The sequence below is a fragment of the Dendroctonus ponderosae genome, unplaced genomic scaffold, assembly GCF_020466585.1.
Source record: "Dendroctonus ponderosae isolate FM_Combo_2020 unplaced genomic scaffold, Dpon_F_20191213v2 Dpon_F_20191213_7, whole genome shotgun sequence".
In the NCBI taxonomy this organism is placed as follows: domain Eukaryota; kingdom Metazoa; phylum Arthropoda; class Insecta; order Coleoptera; family Curculionidae; genus Dendroctonus; species Dendroctonus ponderosae.
In genome coordinates this window covers 11,706,892-11,732,297 of record NW_026018916.1, presented here as the reverse complement: position 1 = coordinate 11,732,297, position 25,406 = coordinate 11,706,892, and the positions used below count along the sequence as shown (strand labels likewise).

At 36.4% G+C, this 25,406-nt stretch overlaps 2 protein-coding genes across 2 annotated transcripts in view; one reads left to right on the top strand and one right to left on the bottom strand.

The window, feature by feature from the left end:
• The window catches only part of LOC109543136 (programmed cell death protein 4), an 8,756-nt gene extending 7,639 nt beyond the window's left edge, over nucleotides 1–1,117 (bottom strand). Inside the window, exon 1 of the mRNA XM_019912685.2 lies at nucleotides 882–1,117. The gene's annotated coding sequence lies outside the window, so the exon portion shown is untranslated. The remainder of the gene's footprint in view (nucleotides 1–881) is intronic.
• Nucleotides 1,118–1,257: 140 nt separating this feature from the next.
• LOC109543137 (E3 ubiquitin-protein ligase UBR4) overlaps nucleotides 1,258–25,406 on the top strand; it is a 30,800-nt gene continuing 6,651 nt past the window's right edge. Inside the window, 64 exon segments of the mRNA XM_048668293.1 lie at nucleotides 1,258–1,586; nucleotides 1,701–1,798; nucleotides 4,539–4,781; nucleotides 5,029–5,204; nucleotides 5,266–5,447; nucleotides 5,506–5,704; nucleotides 5,761–5,886; nucleotides 5,946–6,116; nucleotides 6,545–6,730; nucleotides 6,784–7,021; nucleotides 7,581–7,738; nucleotides 7,792–7,969; nucleotides 8,028–8,212; nucleotides 8,275–8,404; nucleotides 8,462–8,688; nucleotides 8,772–8,933; nucleotides 8,997–9,359; nucleotides 9,570–9,767; nucleotides 9,821–9,991; nucleotides 10,051–10,215; nucleotides 10,276–10,595; nucleotides 11,126–11,286; nucleotides 11,342–11,582; nucleotides 11,646–11,799; nucleotides 11,887–12,230; nucleotides 12,292–12,459; nucleotides 12,510–12,749; nucleotides 13,210–13,361; nucleotides 13,423–13,575; nucleotides 14,273–14,401; nucleotides 14,685–14,825; nucleotides 14,896–15,155; nucleotides 15,212–15,367; nucleotides 15,426–15,582; nucleotides 15,644–15,852; nucleotides 15,912–16,089; nucleotides 16,156–16,321; nucleotides 16,974–17,118; nucleotides 17,195–17,314; nucleotides 17,416–17,574; nucleotides 17,664–17,808; nucleotides 17,869–18,030; nucleotides 18,092–18,410; nucleotides 18,515–18,668; nucleotides 18,731–18,974; nucleotides 19,661–19,752; nucleotides 19,874–20,042; nucleotides 20,102–20,206; nucleotides 20,269–20,358; nucleotides 20,412–20,602; nucleotides 20,662–20,836; nucleotides 21,020–21,211; nucleotides 21,267–21,486; nucleotides 21,541–21,680; nucleotides 21,735–21,872; nucleotides 21,985–22,518; nucleotides 23,101–23,309; nucleotides 23,452–23,624; nucleotides 23,715–23,880; nucleotides 23,938–24,471; nucleotides 24,567–24,659; nucleotides 24,712–24,849; nucleotides 24,985–25,156; nucleotides 25,213–25,401. Coding sequence (XP_048524250.1) covers nucleotides 1,468–1,586; nucleotides 1,701–1,798; nucleotides 4,539–4,781; nucleotides 5,029–5,204; nucleotides 5,266–5,447; nucleotides 5,506–5,704; nucleotides 5,761–5,886; nucleotides 5,946–6,116; nucleotides 6,545–6,730; nucleotides 6,784–7,021; nucleotides 7,581–7,738; nucleotides 7,792–7,969; nucleotides 8,028–8,212; nucleotides 8,275–8,404; nucleotides 8,462–8,688; nucleotides 8,772–8,933; nucleotides 8,997–9,359; nucleotides 9,570–9,767; nucleotides 9,821–9,991; nucleotides 10,051–10,215; nucleotides 10,276–10,595; nucleotides 11,126–11,286; nucleotides 11,342–11,582; nucleotides 11,646–11,799; nucleotides 11,887–12,230; nucleotides 12,292–12,459; nucleotides 12,510–12,749; nucleotides 13,210–13,361; nucleotides 13,423–13,575; nucleotides 14,273–14,401; nucleotides 14,685–14,825; nucleotides 14,896–15,155; nucleotides 15,212–15,367; nucleotides 15,426–15,582; nucleotides 15,644–15,852; nucleotides 15,912–16,089; nucleotides 16,156–16,321; nucleotides 16,974–17,118; nucleotides 17,195–17,314; nucleotides 17,416–17,574; nucleotides 17,664–17,808; nucleotides 17,869–18,030; nucleotides 18,092–18,410; nucleotides 18,515–18,668; nucleotides 18,731–18,974; nucleotides 19,661–19,752; nucleotides 19,874–20,042; nucleotides 20,102–20,206; nucleotides 20,269–20,358; nucleotides 20,412–20,602; nucleotides 20,662–20,836; nucleotides 21,020–21,211; nucleotides 21,267–21,486; nucleotides 21,541–21,680; nucleotides 21,735–21,872; nucleotides 21,985–22,518; nucleotides 23,101–23,309; nucleotides 23,452–23,624; nucleotides 23,715–23,880; nucleotides 23,938–24,471; nucleotides 24,567–24,659; nucleotides 24,712–24,849; nucleotides 24,985–25,156; nucleotides 25,213–25,401 — 12,172 coding nt within the window. The 5' untranslated portion in view covers nucleotides 1,258–1,467.

Genomic DNA, 25,406 nt, shown 5'->3' with positions numbered 1-25,406 from the left:
AACTGTATATTTAAGTAGGTAGGTTGATATGATATTTAAATTGATAACTTTAAACGAGAGGGGCGGTTCCTTAAGTTCTCCTACATCAGAGAATTGGCATTAAAGCTGATAGTTTTTTTATGGACAGAAAACGGTTCCGTTTATTAAGTCAAGCAAATACTCATCAAACAAAAACTACTAAAATAATTTTATATTTTTTAATTATAAGGCTTGTGTCGTAAGGGCGCCCATTTCAGCAGTATTAAAATGAATCTATTTTCAAGCATGTAAACTCGATATTGCGAAATGGAGACAGATAGGTAAACCGAGATAGTGGGACTATTCAATTCATGTTCCAACTTGCAAGTATAAGTAGCAGTATTACTAATACTATATTTATTTACTGCAAATATTACAAAAGTTGTAAGTAGAACTGAGTTTTCATCACACTTTTGATGTAAACACGAATTGTGTAATATTGTAGAGGTAGAGTGGAGTTCAATAATAAACCAAATGCCAAAAGTATAAATGTATAAATAGAAATAACCACACGACACACACCTAAGCGTGTAAACTAGAGAACGTAAAGCACATGTTTTGTTAATAGTTACAACACAACAATCGGATATTTTTCGACCTTCCAGAATGATCACTGGGAATATTTTATGGCGCATTTGCAATAAAAACCGAACGCCAACATCTTTTACATCGAAAATACGGCTTTCAAATACCAAACAAACCGGGTAAATATAATAATGAATTGCTGGCTACATTATGGAGACGGAATAGATTGTGGTGCCGATTGGATGGACGGTAAAAAATAAACAAAAACAAACCCAGCTGGCCACAGCTAAGGATATAAAAACCTTACAAATACTTAAATTTTAAAGCCCAGCTCTTACCTATCCTAAAGCTATTCTGGAATTAGGGAAATTATGAAAAGAAACTGTCCAAGTTTGAATAAAATACTGTTCAGCACTCCTAAACGCAACGATCACACATTACACCGCCATATAAACAACTCCTGTCGCTTGATCAAAACAATTTTGACCTTACGCAATGCTAGAGAGAGCACAGTTCATCACCCATTCTACCAATAAGGCCAGCCAACAGTCGAGGCGGAGTGACAAAGACAAAATGATTGACAAAACACCAGATTATTCCTGCTACGTGCAGTTCAACTGGTTTTCAAGATGGCGTCTATTGTGGGCCAACTTCAAACTCTTATTATCTGCTTTAGATAGTACAACAATAATATTAACCTGCACTTAGTGGAGAATATTATCAGTAACTAACTCACCGAAGTTAGTGAAAAATATTTAAAATACCTGACGAAAAAATATTTGTGTGTTAATAGTCGCCCACAGGGGCATCCATTTTGGATTTGTGTTCCGTAGTTGAAAACCAATCGAATAATGGAAACATGAAAAGTCACTAGCATAAAGTAGCTTGTCATTTTGCGCAAAAGTTTTGCAAATTGTGGAAGTAATGGCAGCGAGCAGTGGCGGAGTCGATTGGTCCCTCGTTTTGAAACCATTTTTGTCCCCGAATTATGAAAGTTCCAATACTACCGAGCTTATAGAGCTTTGTTCTACCATCGTGAAAAGGTACAATCAATAATTCCATGCATAACTCTGCGAATTTTGCCTTCAAAGTTCCACCGTACAGTTTGACAGCTCGTATTTTTCTTTTTCATATTGGTTTTTTAAATTTATTTTTAGTGAATCCGAGATTTGGAGACACAAAGAGACCCACAAGAACTTCTACAATACGTTTACAGTACTTGCTGCTGATTACATTAGTAGTAGCATATCAAAATGTAAGTTTTTGGCACAGCATCTCCTGACACTCGCACCTGAATGTGCAGTGAATATTTTTGTTTAGTCAATTTTTTTGTGGGTGTGTTCTGTTTTATTTATATACTCTTATGATATAACAATTCTAGGTTTTGTTACTGCCTAAACAGTCTTAAAGTGGATACTAAGTCTTGTATTGAAGCCCTAAAACACTCCTGCCATTCCTGTAGCACCAACTTCTGCTGTTCATGCTGGTCATCATTTACACATAAATATTTTCTATTTTTTATCTTCATAAGTGTCTTGCTGATTTCCCCGACCAAGATAAAGATCAATATATATTGCACAAGTCAATGTAATGCGAATATCACTTCAAATATGTAGACAACTTTTGAATCAAGCAGTTTTTTTAACTATTAAACTAGTTAGCAAGAATCTTCGACACCACATTCAACAAATCATTGCATAGTATTTGGGCCAAATAACCAGATTTTCGCTTTGGCATGGCATTCAGATGAAGGAGTTACAGAAGCATTTCAGGCTCGAAATGTTTATTGTTCCTAGATACTTTAAAGGAGTCCCTGGTAATCGATGCTCTGGTGTAATGTATTGAATCATTTTAATATACTAGTTTGTGAATTTTATACAAAATATTTGTAGGTAAACTCCAAAAGATAATAAATCGGTTTGATTAGCTTTCTATATTTTATCTATACCTACTGTACACTACATTTCCATTGGTTGCCAATAAATTAAGTAAATAATGTAAGGAGCAGTTGTACTATTTTGTTTTTTTTTTCTGAAAAAGCGAGTTCTATACTGGACTCAACTCATGATTAAGAACAACAGTGATTCAGAGATATCACTGGCAACAAGCTAATTTCTGTGGAAAACAACCGGCAAGCCATCAATTTTTTTTTATCAAAGATAAAAACCTCTTGTTTTTATACTTTTGCAAGAAATTCAATATATTTCTCATCAAGCGCAATGTTGCAAAGCAAATAGGATTTTTGAAAATAATAACATAGGCTTCGCAGTTACGAGTACATATATGGAATGATGATTTTCTAGGATAGCCCTTGATGTAATGCGAAATTGGTCCTGTTGCATGCTGTTGAAATAAAAGTCTCGATGTTGCAACGGGTTCGATACTGTGGTTTTCCAACCAATACAAAATACGTCCGCATTTATTTATTCGTCCTGATAACATTTCACTTCAATAAATTTGCGGAAGATTTGCTTGAAGCTGATTTTTATTGAAATTAATGGTTTCTTAAGACATTATTTTTTTTACGATCACTTTTAAGAATATTTATTTCAAATTTTAAGAAATAAATTAAGAGAGCCTTACAAAGTTGCCGTTTTGATACCTAGCAACTGTTTGCGGCCCTTTTTGAGCCGTATATAGATAATGGTTCTTGCGGTACCATAGTACGAATTTATCTACAAGTTACTACACACGGTCGATAACAGTTGCAAAGTTGTTACGGTTGCAGTAAAAAGTATCATTTTTTAGTAGGCTTTGCTACATCGAATCCTGGACCTAACCTGAAGATGCAAGCCGCTGGTGCTTTCAAAACATCGGGACAAATTATTTTCTCCAATGCCCGCAGAACTCACAAGTTTCAATTAAATAATAATATTTAAAACACAAAAGCAAAACGTTTTCGGACACATATTGGTCTGAAGATCACAACGGACGCATTTTCATGCAATTAACCCTGTACAATAGACTCAGTGTTCAGTATTCCCAATTGGAAATCGACAATAATTTCGATAAAGAAAGATAAAAAATGTTGAAAACCTACCTAAATGATTAAGTGCAAAGAGTGTAACGTTTTCTGTAAAATGTTCGAATAAAAAGTTTCTTAATTAATGAATGAATTAAGAATTAATTATAATTTGCTAATCTGAATCTCTATATATCAGAATACAGGCATTTTATAATAAATTTTATATTATACAACATTTGTATTAAAACGATGGTCTGTAAGCATTATTTTGTGACTAAAGTAGCTTGTTTTCAAGCTTATTTGTTTTTTGCTATTGAACTAATCCGAAGATTAAAAACAACCAGTTAGAATTGTTTATTTAACAGTATCAACTTTTAACGGCCGTTTAGTGGCATTAACAAATTAAGTTGGGTGATCATCCTCGGATTAAATTAACCAGAATTTGCCTTTAATTTCACTCTTAACGGTTAATAACAACCCTTTACAATCCGCATCTATTTCCTGCTCCATATATTCCTGGCTTTATCTAAGGAAACAGCTTATATGCTTTAATACTTTTTCTAACAGATATGCCAATAAATAAGTAGGAGTAAGACTGCTTTTTAATTTTTGCATCTGCAAAAATATTTAATTATTTTGAATTGTTTTGCCGATTTAAAAGGTTTAAACATAATCTTCAACAGCTTTAGTTACATAATGAATTTACTAACTAATGCGTTCTAATTGTGAACTAATCTTCTCGCAGATTTTAGGTCGAATAAACCATTTAATCCCAACACGTTTGATAACATGCATATAAAAATTCTAAATTTGGGCCATTGGTTTTGATGAAGTAAAACATTTTTTCTGGAAATAAATGACTATTTTCTTAAACTAAATCGTGATTTGTTTACACTCGTGAGTTCAATCAAAATAAGCCATGACAAAAATTCTCACTAAACTGAAGTTTATTTTATAAAGACCTATCTATTCATATCAGTTTAACTTGCATTAATTGATTATTATAACACTGAACCTAATTGTTTTTCAGTATCCGGCAGTCAGCTAGAAACAGCCAGTGCAGCATGCAGGGTTCTACTAAAGTACCTTCTTAGTGCTTTACAGAGCGCCAGTAGTGAACAATACCAAGATAGTGTTGCTATAGAGCGTTATCTAAATGCAGTTAGAGTGCTTTGTATAGGCACTGGTCTACTTACTACTACAGAAGTGTCCAGTTTAGTTGATACAATGAAAGGGGAAAATTTGCCTCAGCAGACCAATGTGTCTTCTAGTGGTAAGCTCACGATTAGCCATCCTATCGCAAAATTTGATATGATATTTAGCACACGAACGCTATTAAACATTTATTTTTAGATGTATCTGATCAAATTATTTGTTTACTGTTGACTTTAGATAACATCCTATGTTAAATTATATTAATATAAATAAATAGGTCACCAATGATTAAAACTGAAATATTTCACTAGCAAACAAATAATAGATTTATTTGAGAAATCGATAACTCTTGCTCTATATTTCAGTCCATGACAAAGAAACTGGAAATAAACAGGAAACATCTAAAAATCGTCCTGATCTATCATTGATTATCTTTGAACGGTTGACTTTACCAATACGAGACGGTCTAGTCAGTAACGACGTCGCTAGTCCAGTTTTGCCCGAAAATTTGGCAGATGCTGATCCCATAACTGAAATTAACGTAAATTCTTTGGTCTTCGTGTTACGTTACATATATTTGTCATGTTAACTTTATTTTGTAGAGACTGTTTTTGAGAGCAAATACAGAGAGCCTGCAAGCTTTAAGAGCAGGCGATGCGTTAATAGATCTTTGTTTGAATTTACCGACGATAAAAAAAGCTAAAGTGAAAGTTGAGGAAGCGTTGGCAGGCAGACCATTTAGCATACCTTCTAACCATGCAGAAGCCTTGGCTCATAGAAATAGGTATTTATTATCTTTTCAACGAAAATTTAATTTGTGTAATTTCGCTAATTATTTTTAGCCTTCCCCAAACAGTATCTGAAATAACCCTGGCGATCTCGGCTATTAATTTGCCGGTACTGGAACCATTGAGCGCTCCTAAATTGGACAAACTATGCAACTTGGCGATGGCAGCGTTACATTGTGGAGTAGCTCAAGCAGCTGCCAGCGCTTGTTTAGCTGCAGCCAGTGTAGTATCACCTAAAGTAAGCGGTCAACAGGTATGACTTCTTTTGCCTCAGATGTGAATAAAATTTCACACTGATTTTGTTATCAGGCTCAAGCAGCCAGTTTGAAGGAAGAGGACTTGGACTCAAATGCCGTCAAACTAGTGGAAGAAGTTTTAAATATGTACTCATATATTGGCAATGTTATTAAGACATCGACTAGAGCCGGAGGCCACGTAAATGCGACATATTTTTTTAAAGATTTTAGTTTTCTAGCAATTTTTCATTTTACTAGGCGTATCAAAATTATCTTCTGGCCGGGGCTTGGGTTCTTATTTCTGGCCTTCAAACTCACCTTACCCAAACAACTTCTGCAAGTGGAAGTGACAAACCTGCATCGTATCTGAGCAGAGAAAGAGATTCAGCTGAAAAGAGCCGACCAAGTCCGAGTAAGCAAGGCCAACAGGTATGCTTTCTATATTACATGGTTTGTGACTGTGAAATGTGTGAACATAATGCGAGGATCGTTTGATAAGTCATGATAGTAAAAAAAATTGTTCGCCCAAAAAACGTTTTGCATGAGAAAAAAGCTTTTCCTTCGTTTCTTTGATGATTTCTTTACGTAAAAAATAATTGATTAAAAATATTGAATTAAATGACGAAATCCTCTCCTTACAATGACTGTTAAACACGAACTTAATGACGTGGCGTGCTCAAAATTTCACAGCAGTCTACTAACAGACGACATTTGACGGGGGTAGTGTTGAATTTAAAGTTACCCTGCTGGGGAAATTAAAAAAGTTACTGACTTGTCAAGCGACCCTCGTATTCGTTCCCGGTTTCTGCATGCAAGTATTTTGTCTGCATCTCATCTACTTTTTTATGTACTTGCAGAGCCGCGAATCAGTTACCAGTACACCAGGAAGTTCAGCATCGGCTCGTTCCGGTCTACAAAAATTCCAACAATGCTTTGGCGTGTTGAATGTCGCTTTAGCAACAAAAGCTTTGGCTTTATTGTCTGATCTATTTGATGATCTGAGCCTGGAAATTTTTGGAGGATCCGTTGGCAGTGTAGTGGCTGTGAGTATATTGCATTGAGAAATAATCTAGACTAAACAATGGCTTATTTTTAGATGGAACCAGCTCCTCTAGCTATTTTAGGTCAATTCACAGCTCTTCAACGCGTTGCCAGAATACTAAGTGCCGCTCCTCTTAATAATTTACTTTTCTATTTGTCGATAGTTAGCTACAGTAAAGCATGTTCCTTAAAGCGGCTAATTCCACCCGAAAGCGATAATTTTAGCCAATCAGACTCAACAGCTTATTTTGAGGATATGATACTTTGCAGCGACGAAAACTCTACAGATGAAGGTACTCTTAACTAACTTAAAGTTGCTGTGGATTTGTTCCTACGGCAGCGTCATATTTTGATGAGCTGCTAAAAATCTGGCTTTATTTCGTCTGATTTCCGAGAAAAGGACTTCTGCACTCTTGCTGCTCGCGGCTTACTATACTACTAATAAAAAGTTTTTTTTGTATCCGAAAATTCTAAATTATAGGGATTTTTGGCGACTTCAACGTAAAAATAGTTTTTTGGAATAAGACAAATTTACTGCTTTTGGCGGGACACGAACCTGCGATTTCCATGACTTCAGCATTATGCTCTACCAACTAAGCTAGGAAGCAGACAAGATTCCCACCAGTCCTCGGTCAGAAACTCCTTCTTGAATTCAAATACGGGGTGGTACTTATAAGTGTGCAATCAACTACTACTGAAAGTCCCGCGGAAAGCAGTAAATTTTTCTTATTCCAAAAAAATTATGTGTCCGCTTAAGCCGCAAAAAAATCCCAAAAGTTGTTTTTTTATAATACATATAACTTATTAATTTGGGAGTGAATAGCAGCTTTAAATCATAAACTATTCTTCTAGATGACGATAGTGAGCCGATTTTAGGTCAGTGGTTCGAAGAAACACTGGCACCTTCTGAACCCGCTGAATCCAAATCGCCATCCACTTCTGAGAATGTTGATACCAAGTCGAATAATAATCCTGATCGTGGTCAATCTATTGTGCCCGAAAAAGGAGAGGTACAGTGGTGATTTTAATTTTTAGATATGGTAATGTGACTCATTTTTTTTAGGTTGATGGTTATATTTCATTGGCAACCAGTATTTTCGTATTCCTTAACAAGCATTTTCTCTGTTCGAAATCCAGCTTTGTGCAGAGGTATGTTCGAAGTGGCTTAACCGAGCAGCAGATGATCATTTTAGCTGCGATCATCCGAGATTTGGATAGAGAATGGGCTAAATCAGAATTAGGTAATTTGTTGCAGTATGCGCATGCAAATTAAATAAATAAAATATTATATGTTTTCAGGTGGCCAATATGAAGAATTCTCAAATGCGTTGATGAAATTCACGCATAATTTGATAACGAGTAACAACCTGAATTCGCTACAAGCATGCCTTTTAAATCATTTGGGAGTTTCTCCCTGGAATGCGGATGTTCGTCATGCATGGCCATTGCAGGTCTATCCTAGAACGTTGACTGTTCTTGCCCAAGTAAGCGTTCAGTAACTTATCAGATGGAAACATTTTTTTTTATATTAAATCCCTTGCTTTAGGTTTTGCTATTAAGACCGCAAAATGAAAAAGAGGCATCCGTAATAAGTATTTGGCATAGACTGGTTAATACGCTGATTGAAAATGTCCTCAATAATCCTCAAGCTGCAATCGATTCTACCGAAGTTGAAGGTAGTTGATTATTTTTCCAAATACAATATATTATCTGCCACTAGCGACGTTTTTCAGATTTAAACGTAGAACATGCAGAAGTGCTTCTCTATCTTTTCCACTCGCTGAACTTGCTTCAGAAAAAATCAGTGGTTCTTTTGATGGCTGGCGGTGTGTTGAGATGCTCAGAAACCGCAAGAAGTAACTTAAAAGATTCCCAGCTGCTGAATTTGTCCAGATTATTGTTGCTCTTTGATTACATTATGAAACATCTGTATGATGTACCAACGTCGTTGTTAGAAAAAGTATGTAACACGTTGAATACTGATAAAATATTTTCCTTATACGATATCAATTTGTTGTATTTGATTATATTCCATTACTCTAGATCCAAAGGAATCTCTTTGATCTTACTTATCTCAGTGCACACTATAAGGATTCGGTCACGGCAAGACCAGAGGCATCTTGGAAAGAAATTGAGGATCCATATCGTAGACTTTCTAATGAAACTCACCCTACTCCAAGATTCTATAAGCTATCTAATTTAGAGGTACTTTGACTATTAACGTTCAACGTGTCTGCAGGCGAGCTAACACATCGATATTTATTCCAGATTAATAATCAAGATTCTCCAAAATTAGATGGTTTGGCATGCAATTTTATTTTGGGAACTCCTGATAAACTTCGATATCCACTTCTATTAGACGCTCTTATAGAAATCTTAAATGTTACGCAAAATATAAGTGCAGCTAATGCGGGAAACATGTCAATTTTGGGACTGTGCGCCACTCAATACTGTTTCACTGTTTGCTGGCGATTATTACACCTCTTACCTCCCTCAATACCTTACATGGAACGATTAGCAATATGTGAAGTATTAACACCCGGGCCTGTATTACTGCATTCACTTATTTGGGGTCCTCGAACACCCCACAAGAATTTCAATAGATGGCTGAAAGATTGTCTTGTAAAGCAGGTGAGATTTTTTCAAGTTCCGAAACTGTTTGTTACTTGATTATAATACTACTATGAAAATAATGATATCGGAATAACATGTTTCACTTTCATATTATCGTTAAATGTCTAAAAAATTATTCATACATAACACTGTGTGTTTCGAAAATGAGAGTTTTTTTGAAATTTAATTTACCGTATGTTATTTATTGTCAATTTCTTGAAATACTAGGGCATGTACACCCAAAGCACCGATAAGCTTTTAAAAAGTGTCTCTGACGCTGTAAACAACATGGAATACGATTGTGCACTTGCAAAGAGATGTATGATTAGTCTTATGCCCGAGTCCACTAAATCCGTTATGACCAAAGACGATCTGCCACCTCTATGGCAGTTGATTCTTTTGGATTGCCTGGTTGCAAAAGTAGAGGTGAAGAACTTACATTAAAGCGTGGTCGTAAAACTAATTTGCTTTCAATTTAGGTTCCTTTAGATGATGCGTGTGCAAGTGAAACCCAAACCATTGCGGTGTCAAGTCACTCGTGTGTGGAGGACTTGGTTCCGATCGTCATACGACTAGCCAGATCTATTTTACATTGCACTCGTTGGTCAATGTTTCATCTAGTGGTCGACCAAAGCGAAAGTTCTGAGAAGGTAAAAACGATAGCTTGAAATGGGTTCGGGTTTATAATTGTACATTTTAATCATTCCAGCTTCAACTGAAAGACCTAGAATTGATGCACGATGTTCTCGCAATTTCGTCAAAAGATAATACATTGCTTTGTACATTGGCTAGTGAGATTGATTCATATTTGCCAGCCAATGTTTTTTCGGTACTTCAAGCTTGGAGGACCGCATTCTTAGAAGATACTTTTTCGGTAATTGTTCACTGGCCATCCACGATAGCAGAAATCATAAATCAATTTACTTATTTTCAGTCCCAATTCAGCAGCGATATCATTCCATCGGAAAGCTACATTCTGAAAATCATTGATATACACATATCTTCGTTATCCAAATCGTTGCCATTCAGTATCGATTTGTCTTTGAAACGAACTTTAGAGAACTTGGTAAAATTCGTTGTTCAACACGCCCCAAGAATTGAAAACACCGATACTAAAAATAAAGCTATTGAACTGTTGGTTTCCATTACAACAGATGCAAGAACTGAATATTTGTATAATGTGGCTGTTAAAGCTTTGGATAAAATGATTGGAGACACAGAAACTGATGAACGACAAAAACGGGTTTATATTCGGTACGCACGACAAAATGGGTTAATTTTATTATGTTATATTAGTATTGAGTTTCAAATGAGTTCTTTGGAAAGACAATTTTCCATTTTTTGGTAAGGAGATCGAATTCATAATAAAAGCACTAATTATAAATTCTTTCCAAAGGCTCATTTGAAGCGAAATACCGAATTAAACTTGTGTACAGAGTGTTTCCTAATTGAGTACAGAAATTTCAAGGGCGTATTATTATGTTAATTTAGTGAGAATACGTTAGTTTGAACATTGGATCAAAAAATAGTTTCAGAATGGCAGGTTGTTAAAGTTGTAAAATTTTTTCTTTTTTTTTATAATTTCCCTGTTTTTATGCGCTCTTCATCATAATTTTGTAAACTGAATTGAACAAACAAAACAAAAATTGGCCGGAATTGGTGCAAGTAGTATACTAAAGATGGCTAGAATGTCTTCTCAGGAATACGCCCTTAAAATGTTTGTACTCAATTAGGAAACAGCATCTAGAATCAATTTTATTTTGGAATACTTTCATTCTTTTTAGAGTTTTGGACCATACTTACAACCTTTTGATAAAGTATACGAGCGAACTAAATGCTCCGAAGCCATGGGTACATGAGAACATTCTGCACAGTTGTTTGAAATTCTATGAGAAGATTATTGAGAAAAGTTCGGGAAGACAAGCATTGGAAAGTTTTTTTACAGGTACAAGTAAATTAAATTCCATGTGAATTGATCGTAATTAGTTTGAATTTAATAGGGGATAAAGACTTGGTTAAAGTGTTAATGTCCGTGTCCAGTCCTCATATGAAACAACAGTACAGCACTCGTGTGCTCCACTTATTCAACAAACTGTTTCAAGCCGCAGAGAAAAGTTCAACAGACCCAAGCTTGAATTCTCTCTGTTCGAGCATGGGGAAACTAGCAGAAGTGGAAAGTGAAAAACTGCAAGCATGGCTGAGGCAAATAATTATTGGGCCTGTTGAGGGATCTGGTTCCAGGTATTTTATTAAGCGATATTGTGACTAAGTCGTCTATTTGCTGACTGATTTTTTTTTTCGCAGAATACCCGTATTAAGGTTGAGAAAACAACCAACTAATACGAGCTCAGAAGGCAAACAAGTGTATGTCTGCATGGGAGCGAAGGACGAAAAGAAATCGCTGGTGCAAGAAAATAGTCAGTTACTTCAAGCGTTAACCAGTTACATTGTGAAACAGGTACATATTTATTTTATTCTAAAATGTTGCAAAATGACTATGTACTAACTGGGGAAATTGCTATAAGTACAAGTTTCATCTTTTCAGACCAGCAATGTCCCAGAGGATGTTTCTATAACTATACTGAAAGCTCTTATACCTCTTGGTAGTCATATACTGAGTCCTGCTTTAGAAGGAGCTGGTTTCACTGAACTTATGGACGTAATGACAATGTTGGCCGATGCTGGAACTGGAAAAGGACATAGTCACCTTTTCCCTGCAGCTGCTCAATGGGTAGAGTCCTGCGCCAAGTACGTGCAAAACTCTGATATTAGTGAGAAACTGGCGAGCACACCCGACCTTCTGAAGAACAACAGTGCCCTTAGTGCCGCATCCTGTATTTTGGACTATTTAACAGATGTAATTCTATCGATCACCGAGCAACCACCTAGGTACTTAATACTGTTTTATCATGTAATTAACTAAATGCAGTACTATATGTGTATTTGACAGATCGGTATCACCTCAGTGGGAGCACGAAAGTCCTCTAGATATTGAGCTCGATTGGCAAGAAGAAACGATCGATGATGATGATAGTGGCGAAGACTCCGATGAAGACTCTCTTTCCAACAAACTTTGTACTTTCACAGTGACGCAGAAGGAATTTATGAATCAACATTGGTAAGAATTGTTCACAGTGCAATTGCAAACGTGTCAAACATTTGATTTAGGTATCATTGTCATACTTGCCGTATGCTGGACGGCGTGGGTGTTTGTTCGATTTGCGCTCGAGTTTGTCACAAAGGACACGATGTCAGCTATGCTAAGTACGGAAATTTTTTCTGCGACTGTGGAGCGAAGCAAGATGGATCTTGTCAAGCACTAACCAAGCGCAGTCCTGTTTCCAATCCTGAACTTCCTCAGCATCAGAGGAAGGACGAAGAGCATYCTGTGTTAGCCAGCTCTTTAAGGTTTGTTAATAGTCAAGGCACTAAAAAGATGAAGGCGAAAGATTGTTGGAAGTTGTCTTTTCGTAGATATTTTTATTATCGACACATGATCTCGTTGGGGTATTCCGACTGCTCGATTGGTTTCAAAGATAAAGAAAAAAGAACAAAAATTGCGTTTTTTTGCAATAAAATGTTAATAACTAACACCATTACCACACCGAAACTACCTGTTCATCTGCTTATTATCTTTTATATCATCGCACAATTGCTACTAGTATTTTTGTCACGATAAAGCATTTTCAAATACCTATAGCGTTGTCTAAAAACTTATGAGAATTTTAAGCTAAAATTCATACCACTTATAAAATGTACAGACACTTTTTTTAAGCAAAATATACTCAAAAAGGTCTCATATTGAAGGTATTTTTAGCAATTGAAAAAAAGTATTGTACTTTTGTTTTGACGTTATCGTTTTTATTAGGAGACGTACCAGTTCTCCTGTACCTCCCGAGACCTATTCAAAAGTCTTATTCGAGGAAAGGCGTTCTGAGCATGAAAAGAAAAAACTTGATGAATCTCGAGAATTTTTATTAGGCTATTTGAATTCAAGCACTGTGACTTGGTCTTTATTGGGTATGTTTACTTCGTTGTTATAACATTATCATTTTCCTAACATTACTTATTTGTTTAACAGAGTTTTTGGAAGGGTTGATCCCAGCCATTGAGTCAACGTGTAACTTAAACAGTCCTGTAGGCTGTCACGCACGAGGAGTGAATGCATTACGAGAACTGTACAATGCCGAAAAGAAATACGTTCATACTGAGTTGCTGATGGTACCTACTCTAGGTAAGCACAAGCGAACAAAACTAGCAATCAAATGACTTAACAGAATGTAAAAACATGCAAAGTGCACAATAAAGCCAACTTACACTCAACGCTTGAAGTCCGTGTGATATTTAGTTCATAATTTTTTATTTGCATTTGATTAATAGTTTTTTTTATCGGTATGAATTGTTGTCGTTTTTTGACGCTTCATTCATCTATTGAGGACCGAAAAAGGGGTGTTTGTTCGAGACTTTTTATACAATCTTGAAAAGAGAGTTGAAGCTAGGTGGGTTTGTGAAACCCTTTATTTAAYCTTCCGGAAGTCGCGCCGATGTTTTTGRAAAAGTTTAGTCGCACCGGTCTGAGAGAGATTTTAAAAAATAGAAAAACTGACTTTTTGTTTCTTACTGTTATTGTCATGCAAAAATAGTGCTATKCTAAAATTTAAAAAAATGTAAAAATAAGTCGATTTAGCAAAAAACACCATTCAACTTTTAGAGCAACTCAATATCGATTACAAGGTACAGAGTGCCGAACGTTTTTATCTACAGCTCCTACAGCTGACAATTTATTTGTTTCAATTTTGAAAGTACAGGCAACTTTCTAAGGACTGCACCTTCAGTAATGCCAAATGGTTTCTTATTTCTTTAATTTATAAGCGACCGATAGTGAGATGCCAATTAATGAAAATTGAAATGAAATTTATAAATTTTTACAGGGTCTCAAGAAGGGGCCTTTGAAAATGTGCGAATGTCTTATGCTGGCGATCAGGGGCAAACAATCAGACAGTTATTATCTGCCCATATTATTCGACGTGTGGCTATGTGCTGCATGACCACGACTCAAGGTACGAATTATAACTAACATTTCGCATTATTTTTATATATTTAAGATTGTGCTACAGATTTAAAACCCTTATTCAAAACTAATTAAAAATTCAACAAGTCCTTAAAAATAATATTGTTTTGTTGTGTTGATAAACAGGGGTTTACAAAGATACAAAGTGGATTTAATTAATTTCCCGATGTAGACTCTATAGAGTCATTAAATAATACCAAAATACCAACTGATTAAATTAAAAAACTTTTTATATTTAATTCATAAATAAATTCATATTTTTTTTATCTTAGGAAAACGTCAACATTTGGCTGTATCTCATGAAAAGGGCAAAATAACGGTTTTACAATTATCCGCACTTCTCAAGCAAGCGGATTCTGCTACAAGAAAACTAACATTGACTCGGTTGAGTACTGCTCCAATACCATTTACCGGTAAATATACTTCTTAATCATCATCAATTGAAAGTAGTCTGGTGTGCTCAATCATCAATTGCAATTTCAGTTTTATCGATGACTTCCAATCTCTGCAACGAAGAATTTTTGGCAGTATGTGGCTTAAAGGATTGCCATGTCTTAACATTTAATTCGAACGGTCTTGTTACTGATCACTTAGTTTTGCATCCCCAGCTGGAAACAGGCAACTTTATTATAAAAGCTCTTTGGTTGCCAGGATCTCAAACGGATCTTGCGCTTGTCACTGCAGATTTTGTTAAAATTTTTGATTTGAGCAAAGATGCTGCGAATCCTCAATATCACTTTTTGGTAAGAATGTTCGGAGGTTTTCAATAGATGGAAAAGTTATACCAAACGATTTTAAGGTGCCAAGTGGTAAAATCCGAGATTGCACCTTCATGTATGAAGACGGAATTTATCATATTCTACTGATGTCATCCCCTGGTCATATTTATACCGAAGTGCTCAACGAGGATACTTCTACGAAATTTGGAAGTTTTTATGTCACTAATACGCTAGAGGTAAATACTGATAACTATGAAATCTAAATTTTAAATAATTTCTTCCACTCAACTTTAGGTTCACCACTTGGACGTTACAGATGCGAATGGTCATATTGCTGGTGGAGGAGTTTCGATCTACTACTCTCACACTCTGATGCTACTGTTTTACAGTTACGCACAAGGCAAGAGTTTTATATCACCAGTTGGGCTGAAGAGCAATTGTCTTTCACTTGGTAAGTTGAATCAATCAATAAAGATCTAATGCCGCTAAACATTACATAGTTTTCCTTTCAGTTTTCCCTATTACAATTCCCCAAACATCAGCCAGTACCAATGGTTCTAATGCGAAAAGTAATAGTACCAGAATACCAAATCCACAACCCTTGTGTCAGTGGATGGAGATCCCAAATCATCCAGGATTAATATGTTGTGCAATGCAGTCCAGCAATCAGCCAGTTGTTTTAATGCTCAAACCTGATTCCATCTTAATTCAAGAAGTAAAGGTAGGAAACTAAGTTGTTACTGGCGCAGTTTAGTAATAAAACTGTCGTTTTTTTAAAAGGTTGTGCCAGCGAAATCAAAGATCATGGACATGGTAGCCATACGGCATAATTCAGGCAGCGAATTGCGAACTACTTTAATCCTGCTCTGCGAAGACGGCAGTTTAAAAATGTTTATTGCCAATATGGATCAAACCGGATTTTGGATGTCAAACAATATTCAAGCCACTGTACCCGTAGGTAGGCGACAAAAGAGAATCAAACATTTGCTTCAATGTAACTCACTTATTTTTTTACCTTATTTAGGGACAGTGCCGAAACCAAAGAAGAAAAAGCCTATAAAATCTGGGAAGGCATCTAGTGCTCCTGTTTTCCCTGTCGACTTTTTCGAGCACTGCACAGCCATGGGTGATGTCGAATTTGGCGGAAATGATTTACTGCAGATTTACAACGCCGCGCAACTAAAACACAGGTATGATTTTTAGAAAATCTTTCAATGGTGTAGATAATTATGATTTTCTAGTCATTTTATCAACGCATTTGTAATTAATAATGTATTAAATTATTAGCAGTTGCTGAAATATGAGCTTCTTAATTTCTTATGAAACAAATATCATGTCCGCGTCCGTTTAATATTATGCCCGCTTATAAGAAAGGGTTTTACATTGAAAACCATGCCAATAAAATTGTCCGGTTAAGAGAGATGTCCGGAAGTAGAACCGGTTGAGTTATGACATTCTCGTTTTCATTGCGAGATAGAGCGTTAAATTGCGTATATTTTTATGCTACATATCTTTCTAGAAATATTTCTAGTTTTCACGTGAAACTCGAAAATTCAAGATTAATGCCAGTCTTCAGAATCGCACTTATTCGATGGCTCGTATTTAGAGAACCGGTTGAGTTACATTCCTTGATTCTTAATTCCCTATGAGAAAAATATCATGTCCGCGTTCGTTTAATAATTGTCCGCTTATAAGAAAGTGTTTTACATTGAAAACCATGCCAAGAAAATTGCCCGGTTGAGAAATGTCCGCAAGTAGAGCTTTCACTGTATTTGGAAACGAAATAATTGCAAAACCTATTTATATTTTTAAGAATTACATTACATTCAATACTTATTGCAGATTAAACACAACTGGACTATATGTGGTTTGTAATAAAGACCAATTTCAAATTGAAGTATCTAATAATGATGCTAACATGGTTATGTGCGGAATAAGAGTGCTGGTTGGAAGCCAAGATGCACAAAAAGCCCCAACATATGTAGAGGTACGTTATAACTGCGATTGCAATCCTTGCATTGGAAGTTTGCAAAAATAAACAAATAATCAACACCATTTCACAGATCTTCGGAAGAATAATTTCATTCAATGTTCTGAGAAGCCGTTGGTACGATATTCCGTTCTCTAGAGAAGAAAGTCTTCAGGCGGACAAAAAACTTACCATTGTATTCGGACCATGCCAGGTATAGAAACCGTTTATACCCCAACAACTTTTGCTTAAAACCAAAACTGAATGAATTATCTAAAAGCATGGTTTATAAAATATTCTATTAAAACTTTATAGGATCCCGAGCTGATGACAATGATCGATAGTGTGAAAATATATGGTAAAACCAAAGATGCGTTTGGCTGGCCAGAAGAGACTGATGATAGTGCCGTTGCAAATGCGGGAAACTCCTCGAATACTGGAACCAGTGCAGCTGGAAGTGGAAGTTCTAATGAGGTAAAACCACTTTCAAGTTATGGTCTTTAGACGCAAGAAATCAAATTTTAATTTGAATGATCAAACGAAATGTATTTTATTTACATCAGGTCGACCATCAGTCTGGGTGTCCACAGCAGTTATCAAAACTTGAGCGGCTCGCTATGGATGTTTTTAAAAGCTTGGACTGCTCCTTGTATATCTACTCGTCTGAAGAAAAGTTTGCAAAGCTTAAACCCGCTGCTTTAAAATTAGGTAACTTGTGCATTTGTCTTTTAATATCAATAGTGAATATTTGCACTTATTTTCATTTAGCTACCCAGCTCTTAACATTGCCTACACCACCGTCAATTCAAGTTCACTCAAAGTCTTTAATGTTGACAATTCATCCTACCAAACAACAGTATCATAGCTACAAGGATCAAGCCCTGTTAGAACACGTTCTGAGCAACTTAACTGATATGACGAGCAGGAAAGGTATCCAGCACATAATTGAAACTTTTAAGTTTATATATTTAACATATAATTTTTTATTTAGAATTGAATGGGGTAGATTTAGATGCAGAGAGTTACTACCGATTGGTGCTCATTGTAAGAGGAATTGCAGTTTCGCGACCCAACAATCTGGTTAAATTTGCTGACAGTCACGCGTCCCTTCAGGACGTTGTATTAGAAGACCCACTGGGACCGAACAATCAAGACGAGTCAACGGAAGATAACGCGGAAGTTAAAGATGGAGAAAGAAACATTAGTAATAATAAGCATTTATTATTGCAACTGGTAGATGTTCTCTGGATGTTGCACAAGATAAATCCGGAAATTCCCGCTCTAGCTCCCGTAGTCGTTCCCGGTTTGAAGTAAGTGTGTTAAATTTAAGTTATTGATTATTTATGGAAAATGCCAGAAATGTAAATATTTACTTTTTCCCATATTTAGTTTTTAACTAGTGTCTTTATTGCAGGTATACCGAACAAGTAATTCACGCTTTAGTTGAAATTATACATGCGTTTCAAACCTCTGAAAACTACAGCAATATCACCATTAGATTATATATCCAGCTCTTGTTGTGTCACGACCCTATCATAGCATTTAGTGCTAAACAAGCGTTATGCAAGGTAACCAATGCTGACTCATCTCCCTTATAAACAGTATCTTATTTTTTTATTAATCATGAAAGGTTCTGAAACCACGCGTAAAACGTCGCAAAGTTTTCATACCGTCTCCGCCTCACTGTGATAGCCCAGCACCTTCTAAAACGTCGGTTTTACCTTCGACTTCGGGCGAAGGCAGATCTCAACCGACTCAACAAGTAGGACCAATTCCAGCGGCTGCAGGATTTGACGTGGACATGGTGGAAGCAATCAGCTTTCTAGAGCAACATGGGGTTGAAGGTGGCGTGAATCAACTTGAGGCAATGTTGGGTAAGGGTAGCCTAAGTTATTAATAGTTCATGTACCCTTTGACAATGAAACTGCACTTATGCATTATGTATATGTTGATGGGAATGTCTAGGCATTGCGCAAACTGACCAACTGGCCATTCATTCATTCAAAACACCCACAGGCAGCACCCCTAGAGGAATGACGGCAATTTTCAATCACCCTATAATGTAATAATAAATTGAAGAAAAAAACTTGAATTCATATCTTTTTAGTGCAAATGATGCAGCGTGCCAAGTTCATTTATAATGTCGACCTTTTTTGCGTCAAGCCTTTCAATTATAGAAGGCAAATAAATTAAAATAATGTTTGCTTTCTTCTCTTACTCATTTAGAGCCTTCCTGAATGTTGCCTCGATTTATTGTAATGTCGTCGAAGCAAAAAACTCTAACTCCGTCTTGTTTTCAAGCAAATAATTTTGTTAATGAACTGAACAACGGTCAAATCAGATTCATTTGCCCATGACGTAATTTATATAATTGATATTCTGTCTGCATGATGAACTTATTTGGATATCATTTACAAAGGCAACTTTACGTGCCAACACTCCTTTGCTTTCTCCTTTCTGGAAAAAATATGATTCATAAATTATTTTGTTTCGAAATATTTAATTTATGTGTATAAACCAGAATCGTGAAGTTTTGAAGATCAAATTGTGTTTTTTTTAGCCGGGCATGACGGTTTTCCTCAACTTATTGATATTCCATCCGATGCAGACGATGAAACCATTGTGGAACTCGCCATTGCACTTAGCTTGCAGGTAATCATGTACCGACCCATTCAAACATTGCGATATTTTTGAAAGGCGCTTCGAGTTATTTACTAGTTGGAATGAATAAAAAACATCGAAAGTTCTAATATTAGCTTTTCTTAAATTTTAGGATCATGAAATGGGCGGTATTACTAGTGCTGAACAAGCAATACAAAACTTACAGGCGAAGTTTAGAGGAGCAGGCCAAGGACAGGCAGGAGGTGCTGGAACTTCTCAAGCGCAAGAAGCGGCAAATTTCAGCGATACGACAGCTTCTGCAGGTGGATCGGATGATGAAGGTGTCGTGGCATCGCTTTGGCGTGTAAATAAATATGTTTTCTATTCATTTGTTTGATAGGTTCCACTGCTGCTACTGATGGTTCAACGCTGCGTACTTCCCCAGCAGAGCAAGGCGGTAGCGCAGAGTCTGAGAGTGGAGGCAGTGGAGTTGATAGCATTACAGGTAATTTTTTGGGAGTCATTTTTTTATTTTGCCGCGTAATCGTCTATTTTCTTATTTCCCAGGCGAACACAATGTTTCTGGAAGGTCGTCAGCTTACGGAGATGATGGTAATACTGCTAGAAGTACATACAACAGCTCGACTATAGCCCAAGGTGAATTATTTTTATCGTTTGATTTTGCTAAATGTAATTTGATGCTTACTTAGTCCCCGCCGAGCAAATACAACGCGCTTCTCAGGGCAGCGATACCTTAGCTCAAATTCAGGAGGATCTTGAATGTGAAAGCGAGGGTAGCCCCAAACTACATTATCTCAGATTACAGTTATTGGAAAAGCTAGTTGAATATTTGCCCAAACTTCAAAACGCTCAGGGCGTTCGAGCTATCCCATTCTTCCAGGTAAACTAAATCGACACATTTTCATCTTCAACTTGTAAAAATGGTGATTTCTTATTTAGGTGGTATCGCAACTTACCACTGATTTAGATGGCTCTTGTGAGAGGGACAGGGTCTGTCTCAATTCGCTATTAACAGCTGTTAGCCGAGAACTGAATTTCACAAGAGATAATGTTGAAAGCATTTGCACGCGATCTACTAAGAACGAGGTGCATTTGCTACTCTTGAAACTAATTTGTAAGTATCGGTTTTCATGTGTATATTTGACGGCAACTTTTTGTTTCTTGGTTTAGCAGCAAAATAGTATTACTTTTTATTTATAAATTACTACCTAACTATAACTAGACGGTTCAATATTATTCATTAAAATATGCTTGACTCTGACGTCGGTATAATAATGGTGTATTATTACGTTTCCAGCCAATCTTTTGCAAAGAAATAAGTCAAATTCCGTATCGAAGTCTGGTAGTTCAACTGATTCATCCAATTATGTTATTCGAACGTCTGCGAGTTTCTTACACAAGGCAGATATTATTAACTACTGCCTTAGAATTAGCCAAGCCTTACTGACAGACTATTGGACACATAAGAGCGACGAAGAAGTTTCTGGGGGTGAGTCTAAGATATTACTTTAAATACTTATAAATCAGTAAATATTAATTTGCAGGAGCAAAATCAGGAAATCTGCTAAAACCCCACTTAACTTATCCATTACCAGACATGGCACCTTTCTTTCTCAAAACACACTTAAAGGAAAATTCTACTGATGTATTTTCAAATTATCCCCATCTCATTACTGAAATGGTCTTAAGGTTACCCTATCAAGTCCAAAGACTGTCTGATGTTAGTGAAAGCGTGAACGATATTTTTGACGAAACATGGTTTAGGTAAGTTACTAGAACCAGAGGAATCATATTCTGGTACGAAATGTTTTTTTTAAGGTATTTGTGTGAATACATGATGACTTCACTTCCACCGCCTTCTCGTCGAAATGCAAGAAAGTTGTTGCTCTATATTTGTGGCAGCAAGGAAAAGTATAGACAGTTGCGAGATTTACACGCATTGGGTACACATTCAAAAGGTTACTTAATACTAGTAAGGCAAAAGAGCGTTGAGGTAATTTCATATTTTATAGGGATTAAGCATTGCTGTTCAAAAGGTGGATATCAGGCGAATTCCGATTTACAACACGCTCTCAGTTTGCCGTATGACAGTCTAGTGGAACTCGTGGAACATTTGAAGGCTTGCTTGGATATTGCTCTATATAGAACAGGTATTCTTAATCACATGTTCTTGGTTAGCTTCCTGCTACATTTTTTGTTAAATATAAGTCATGAAAATACAGTATTATTGTTTACTAAACCATTATTTGCTTTCTGTTAAAGGAAATTGGCAAATATTCTGCTTACAAACCGAAGAAATTCTACCCTTCCTACTGCGAGTTAGTTTTCTATTAGACGACGGCGTGGCTCCAACCATTCTACAACTATTGACAAGCGCCTTGGTGATCAACTCAAATCAGCAGAGTAAAAAAACTGAGGCTACTAGTAAAGTAAGTTTTAAATTTATTTGCTTTGTCATCAGTTTTATACAAATACATTTTCGATAGACAAGCCGCAAAGATAGAGAAAAGTCTGACGATTCAGCAGTCGAAGCCTTATTCGAAGAATCCAATTGCGTGGCGTTGGTCGAGCAGATCAACAAGCAGGTTTCTAAAGAAATTTTAGCCCGTTTCATCAAAACATTTACTCTGGAAAACAACACAACAACTGTAAGGTGGCAGGCGCACGGTTTGATTTTAGCTATTTACAAGAATTCGAAGCCTAAAGAACAGGCTACTTTGCTGGAATTACTGTGGCAACTGTGGCCTCTGCTACCTGCGTATGGAAAGAAAGCCGCTCAGTTTGTTGATCTGTTAGGTATGCTTATATTTATTTTGATCAAGCCCCTTTCGGTTGATTGTATGAGTATTTTATTTTATTGTCCTTCCTGGGTTTCRGTCATAAAAGAAAATTGTATTTACAAATCATTCGRAAAACCCTTTCAGATCATTTTGGACACCGAAAATATCKCAAAACAAATATGCGATTTTAAASATTAGACAACAGTAGACAAAATATGTGCTCTTGACACGACTCGAAAAACCTTTTCGATTACGCATACACACTTCATTACAGAAACTTGTTTGATTAGACTATTATTTTAGCTTGTAGAAGACCTTTAAAAATTTTCTAACGTGTTTTACGAACACCCTGTATAAGGAAAATAATGCATCAAAGGACGTACAGGGTTCTTACTATCTTGACGAACGCAGCAAAGCGATAAAAAAATTCTAAACCATCAACACATTTTTTAAAATCTTAACGGTCAACTAATTTTCTAGATGAAATTAATCGCATTAGCTTAGAAATAAACTGAAGCGTACTAGATTGTATTTAGGACTGAACCACAGGAAATGTATTAGCTTTAGTCAATATTTTAAGCTAAAAAAATGTTTTAAGGATATTTCTCGCTGAAATGCACCGACACGAAAGAAGGGGAGAATAAAATCGAGGAGTACGTAAAGAAATCAGTATCCGTTCTCAGGGTGCAGAACGAAATGTTAGCTCATCATCCAAACGCAAGTTTATATGCGCATATGTCCCAATTTGTGGATTTAGATGGGTACTATCTTGAATCAGAACCATGTTTGGTTTGCAACAATCCAGAGGTAGATAAAATATTTTTCTTACTAAAAGTTTCATTAATCGCACTGGTTAAATGCAGGAAAACATTAATATAGCTGTATGTATAACCAGCTTACACACTTTAGTAAGACAACCCGAAGGATTAAATAGAGTGTTTAATTTCAGGTTCCATTTTCTACTATAAAACTATCTTCAGTTAAAGTGGACTCGAAATTCACAACCACGACTCAAATTGTGAAACTGCTGAGTAGTCATATTATAAGCAAGATTACGGTTCGAATTGGAGATTTAAAGAAAACTAAGATGGTCAGAACCGTCAACATCTACTATAACAACAGGTGCGGAATTAAACATTTATTAAGTCACTATAACTGCAAGTTTTTAGTCGTTTACTGAGCCAAATGTGTTTCTTTGTTTTCTAATTGCAGAACAGTACAGGCGGTGGTAGAATTAAAAAATAAACCTGCCTTATGGCATAAAGCTAAAAAGGTAACGTTGCAATCGGGACAAACGGAAGTGAAAATAGAATTCCCATTACCTATTGTTGCCTGCAACTTGATGATTGAGTACGCCAACTTTTATGAAAACATTCAGGTAAGCTTGGGAAGTAATTTCTCAATTTTGAACAAACCTGCATTATTTTTTCTACAGGCTAGCAGTGAAACTTTGCAATGTCCAAGGTGCAGTGCTTCAGTTCCAGCTAATCCGGGCGTTTGCGCCAACTGCGGGGAGAATGTTTTCCAGTGTCACAAATGTCGCGCTATTAACTACGACGAGAAAGATCCGTTTTTGTGTCACGCCTGCGGTTTTTGCAAGTACGCAAAGTTCGATTTCACCCTACAGGCGAAACCGTGCTGTGCCGTTGAACCGATAGAAAACGACGAGGATCGAAAAAAGACGGTGTCGAGTATAAACACGCTCTTGGAGAAAGCCGATAGAATCTACAAACAGCTTATTGCTAATAAACCCACTCTTGAGTCACTTGTAGTGAGAATAACAGAGCATAGATCCGACAAGAAAGGAGACGAACCGATCGCTTCTAACAACAACACGACCACTCAAAATCCTGTAAGCGCTGTTGCAATGGCTCAAGTTAAAGTTAACAAAACCATTCAGATGCTTGCACAGCAATATTGTTCGGAATGCAAGACCAGCTTTGAGGAGCTGAGCAAAATAATACAGAAGGCAAGTGTTGAAATTTCGAGAATAATGGAAGTTTTATTTCAGATACCAGATCTCTAAGGAGTTGGGCAATCAATATAGTTTTTATGTGCTTTTAGGTACTCGCTTCCCGAAAAGAACTAGTGATTTACGAAAGAAAACACCATGACATGGATCTTCCTCAAAGTGCTTCAGTGTTTGATGATCTACAGGTAATAGTCAAAATGGTCTACAAGTATGTGTTCTAAAACAAGTATATTTTAGGTGACTGCCACCCCTTGCGTTGCAAATAAGTGTTATGGCTGCGCTACAGCAGCCACAGAACATTGTCTCACGCTTTTACGAGCCCTTGCTCTTAACTTGACAACTAGACAAATTCTTTGTTCTTATGGTTTAGTCCAGGTAGGTGAACTTTGTTATTTGGCAAGTAATTTCTGGCATTCCAAACGACGTTAAAAAATAATACAAGAAAGGCTCTTAACTCATAAATTGAGTTATTGAGACTTGTTTTACGATAAAATTGAACGAAATTTCAAGGAATTGGTATGGAACAACTTGAGAAAAGGCAACATACATAATCAAGAAGACGTGCGATTGTTGCTTTGCATGTTAACAAAGGATAATCCAGAAGCAACTGAAGATTTGTGCCACCTGTTGATGACTAGGATTACCAATAGTTTGAATGGAAATCTGAACAGTACCGACTTAGGTAAGAACAGTGTCCTTGCTCTAATCAGATTGTTCGAAAATATTGATGATTTATAGGCGCTAGTATTCGACATGAAATAGCGCTACTGGCAGCCATGGTTCAAAAGGAGGACGACTGTTGGGAGTTAAAACTCAATTGTATGATGTCTCTCTTCCAGACAGCTTGTGAAGATTCAAAGAGTCCAATAGTCATGGAAAGCGTCACTTTGCCGTGTCTCAAAATCATACAGAACTTGATGAAAATTTCAGAT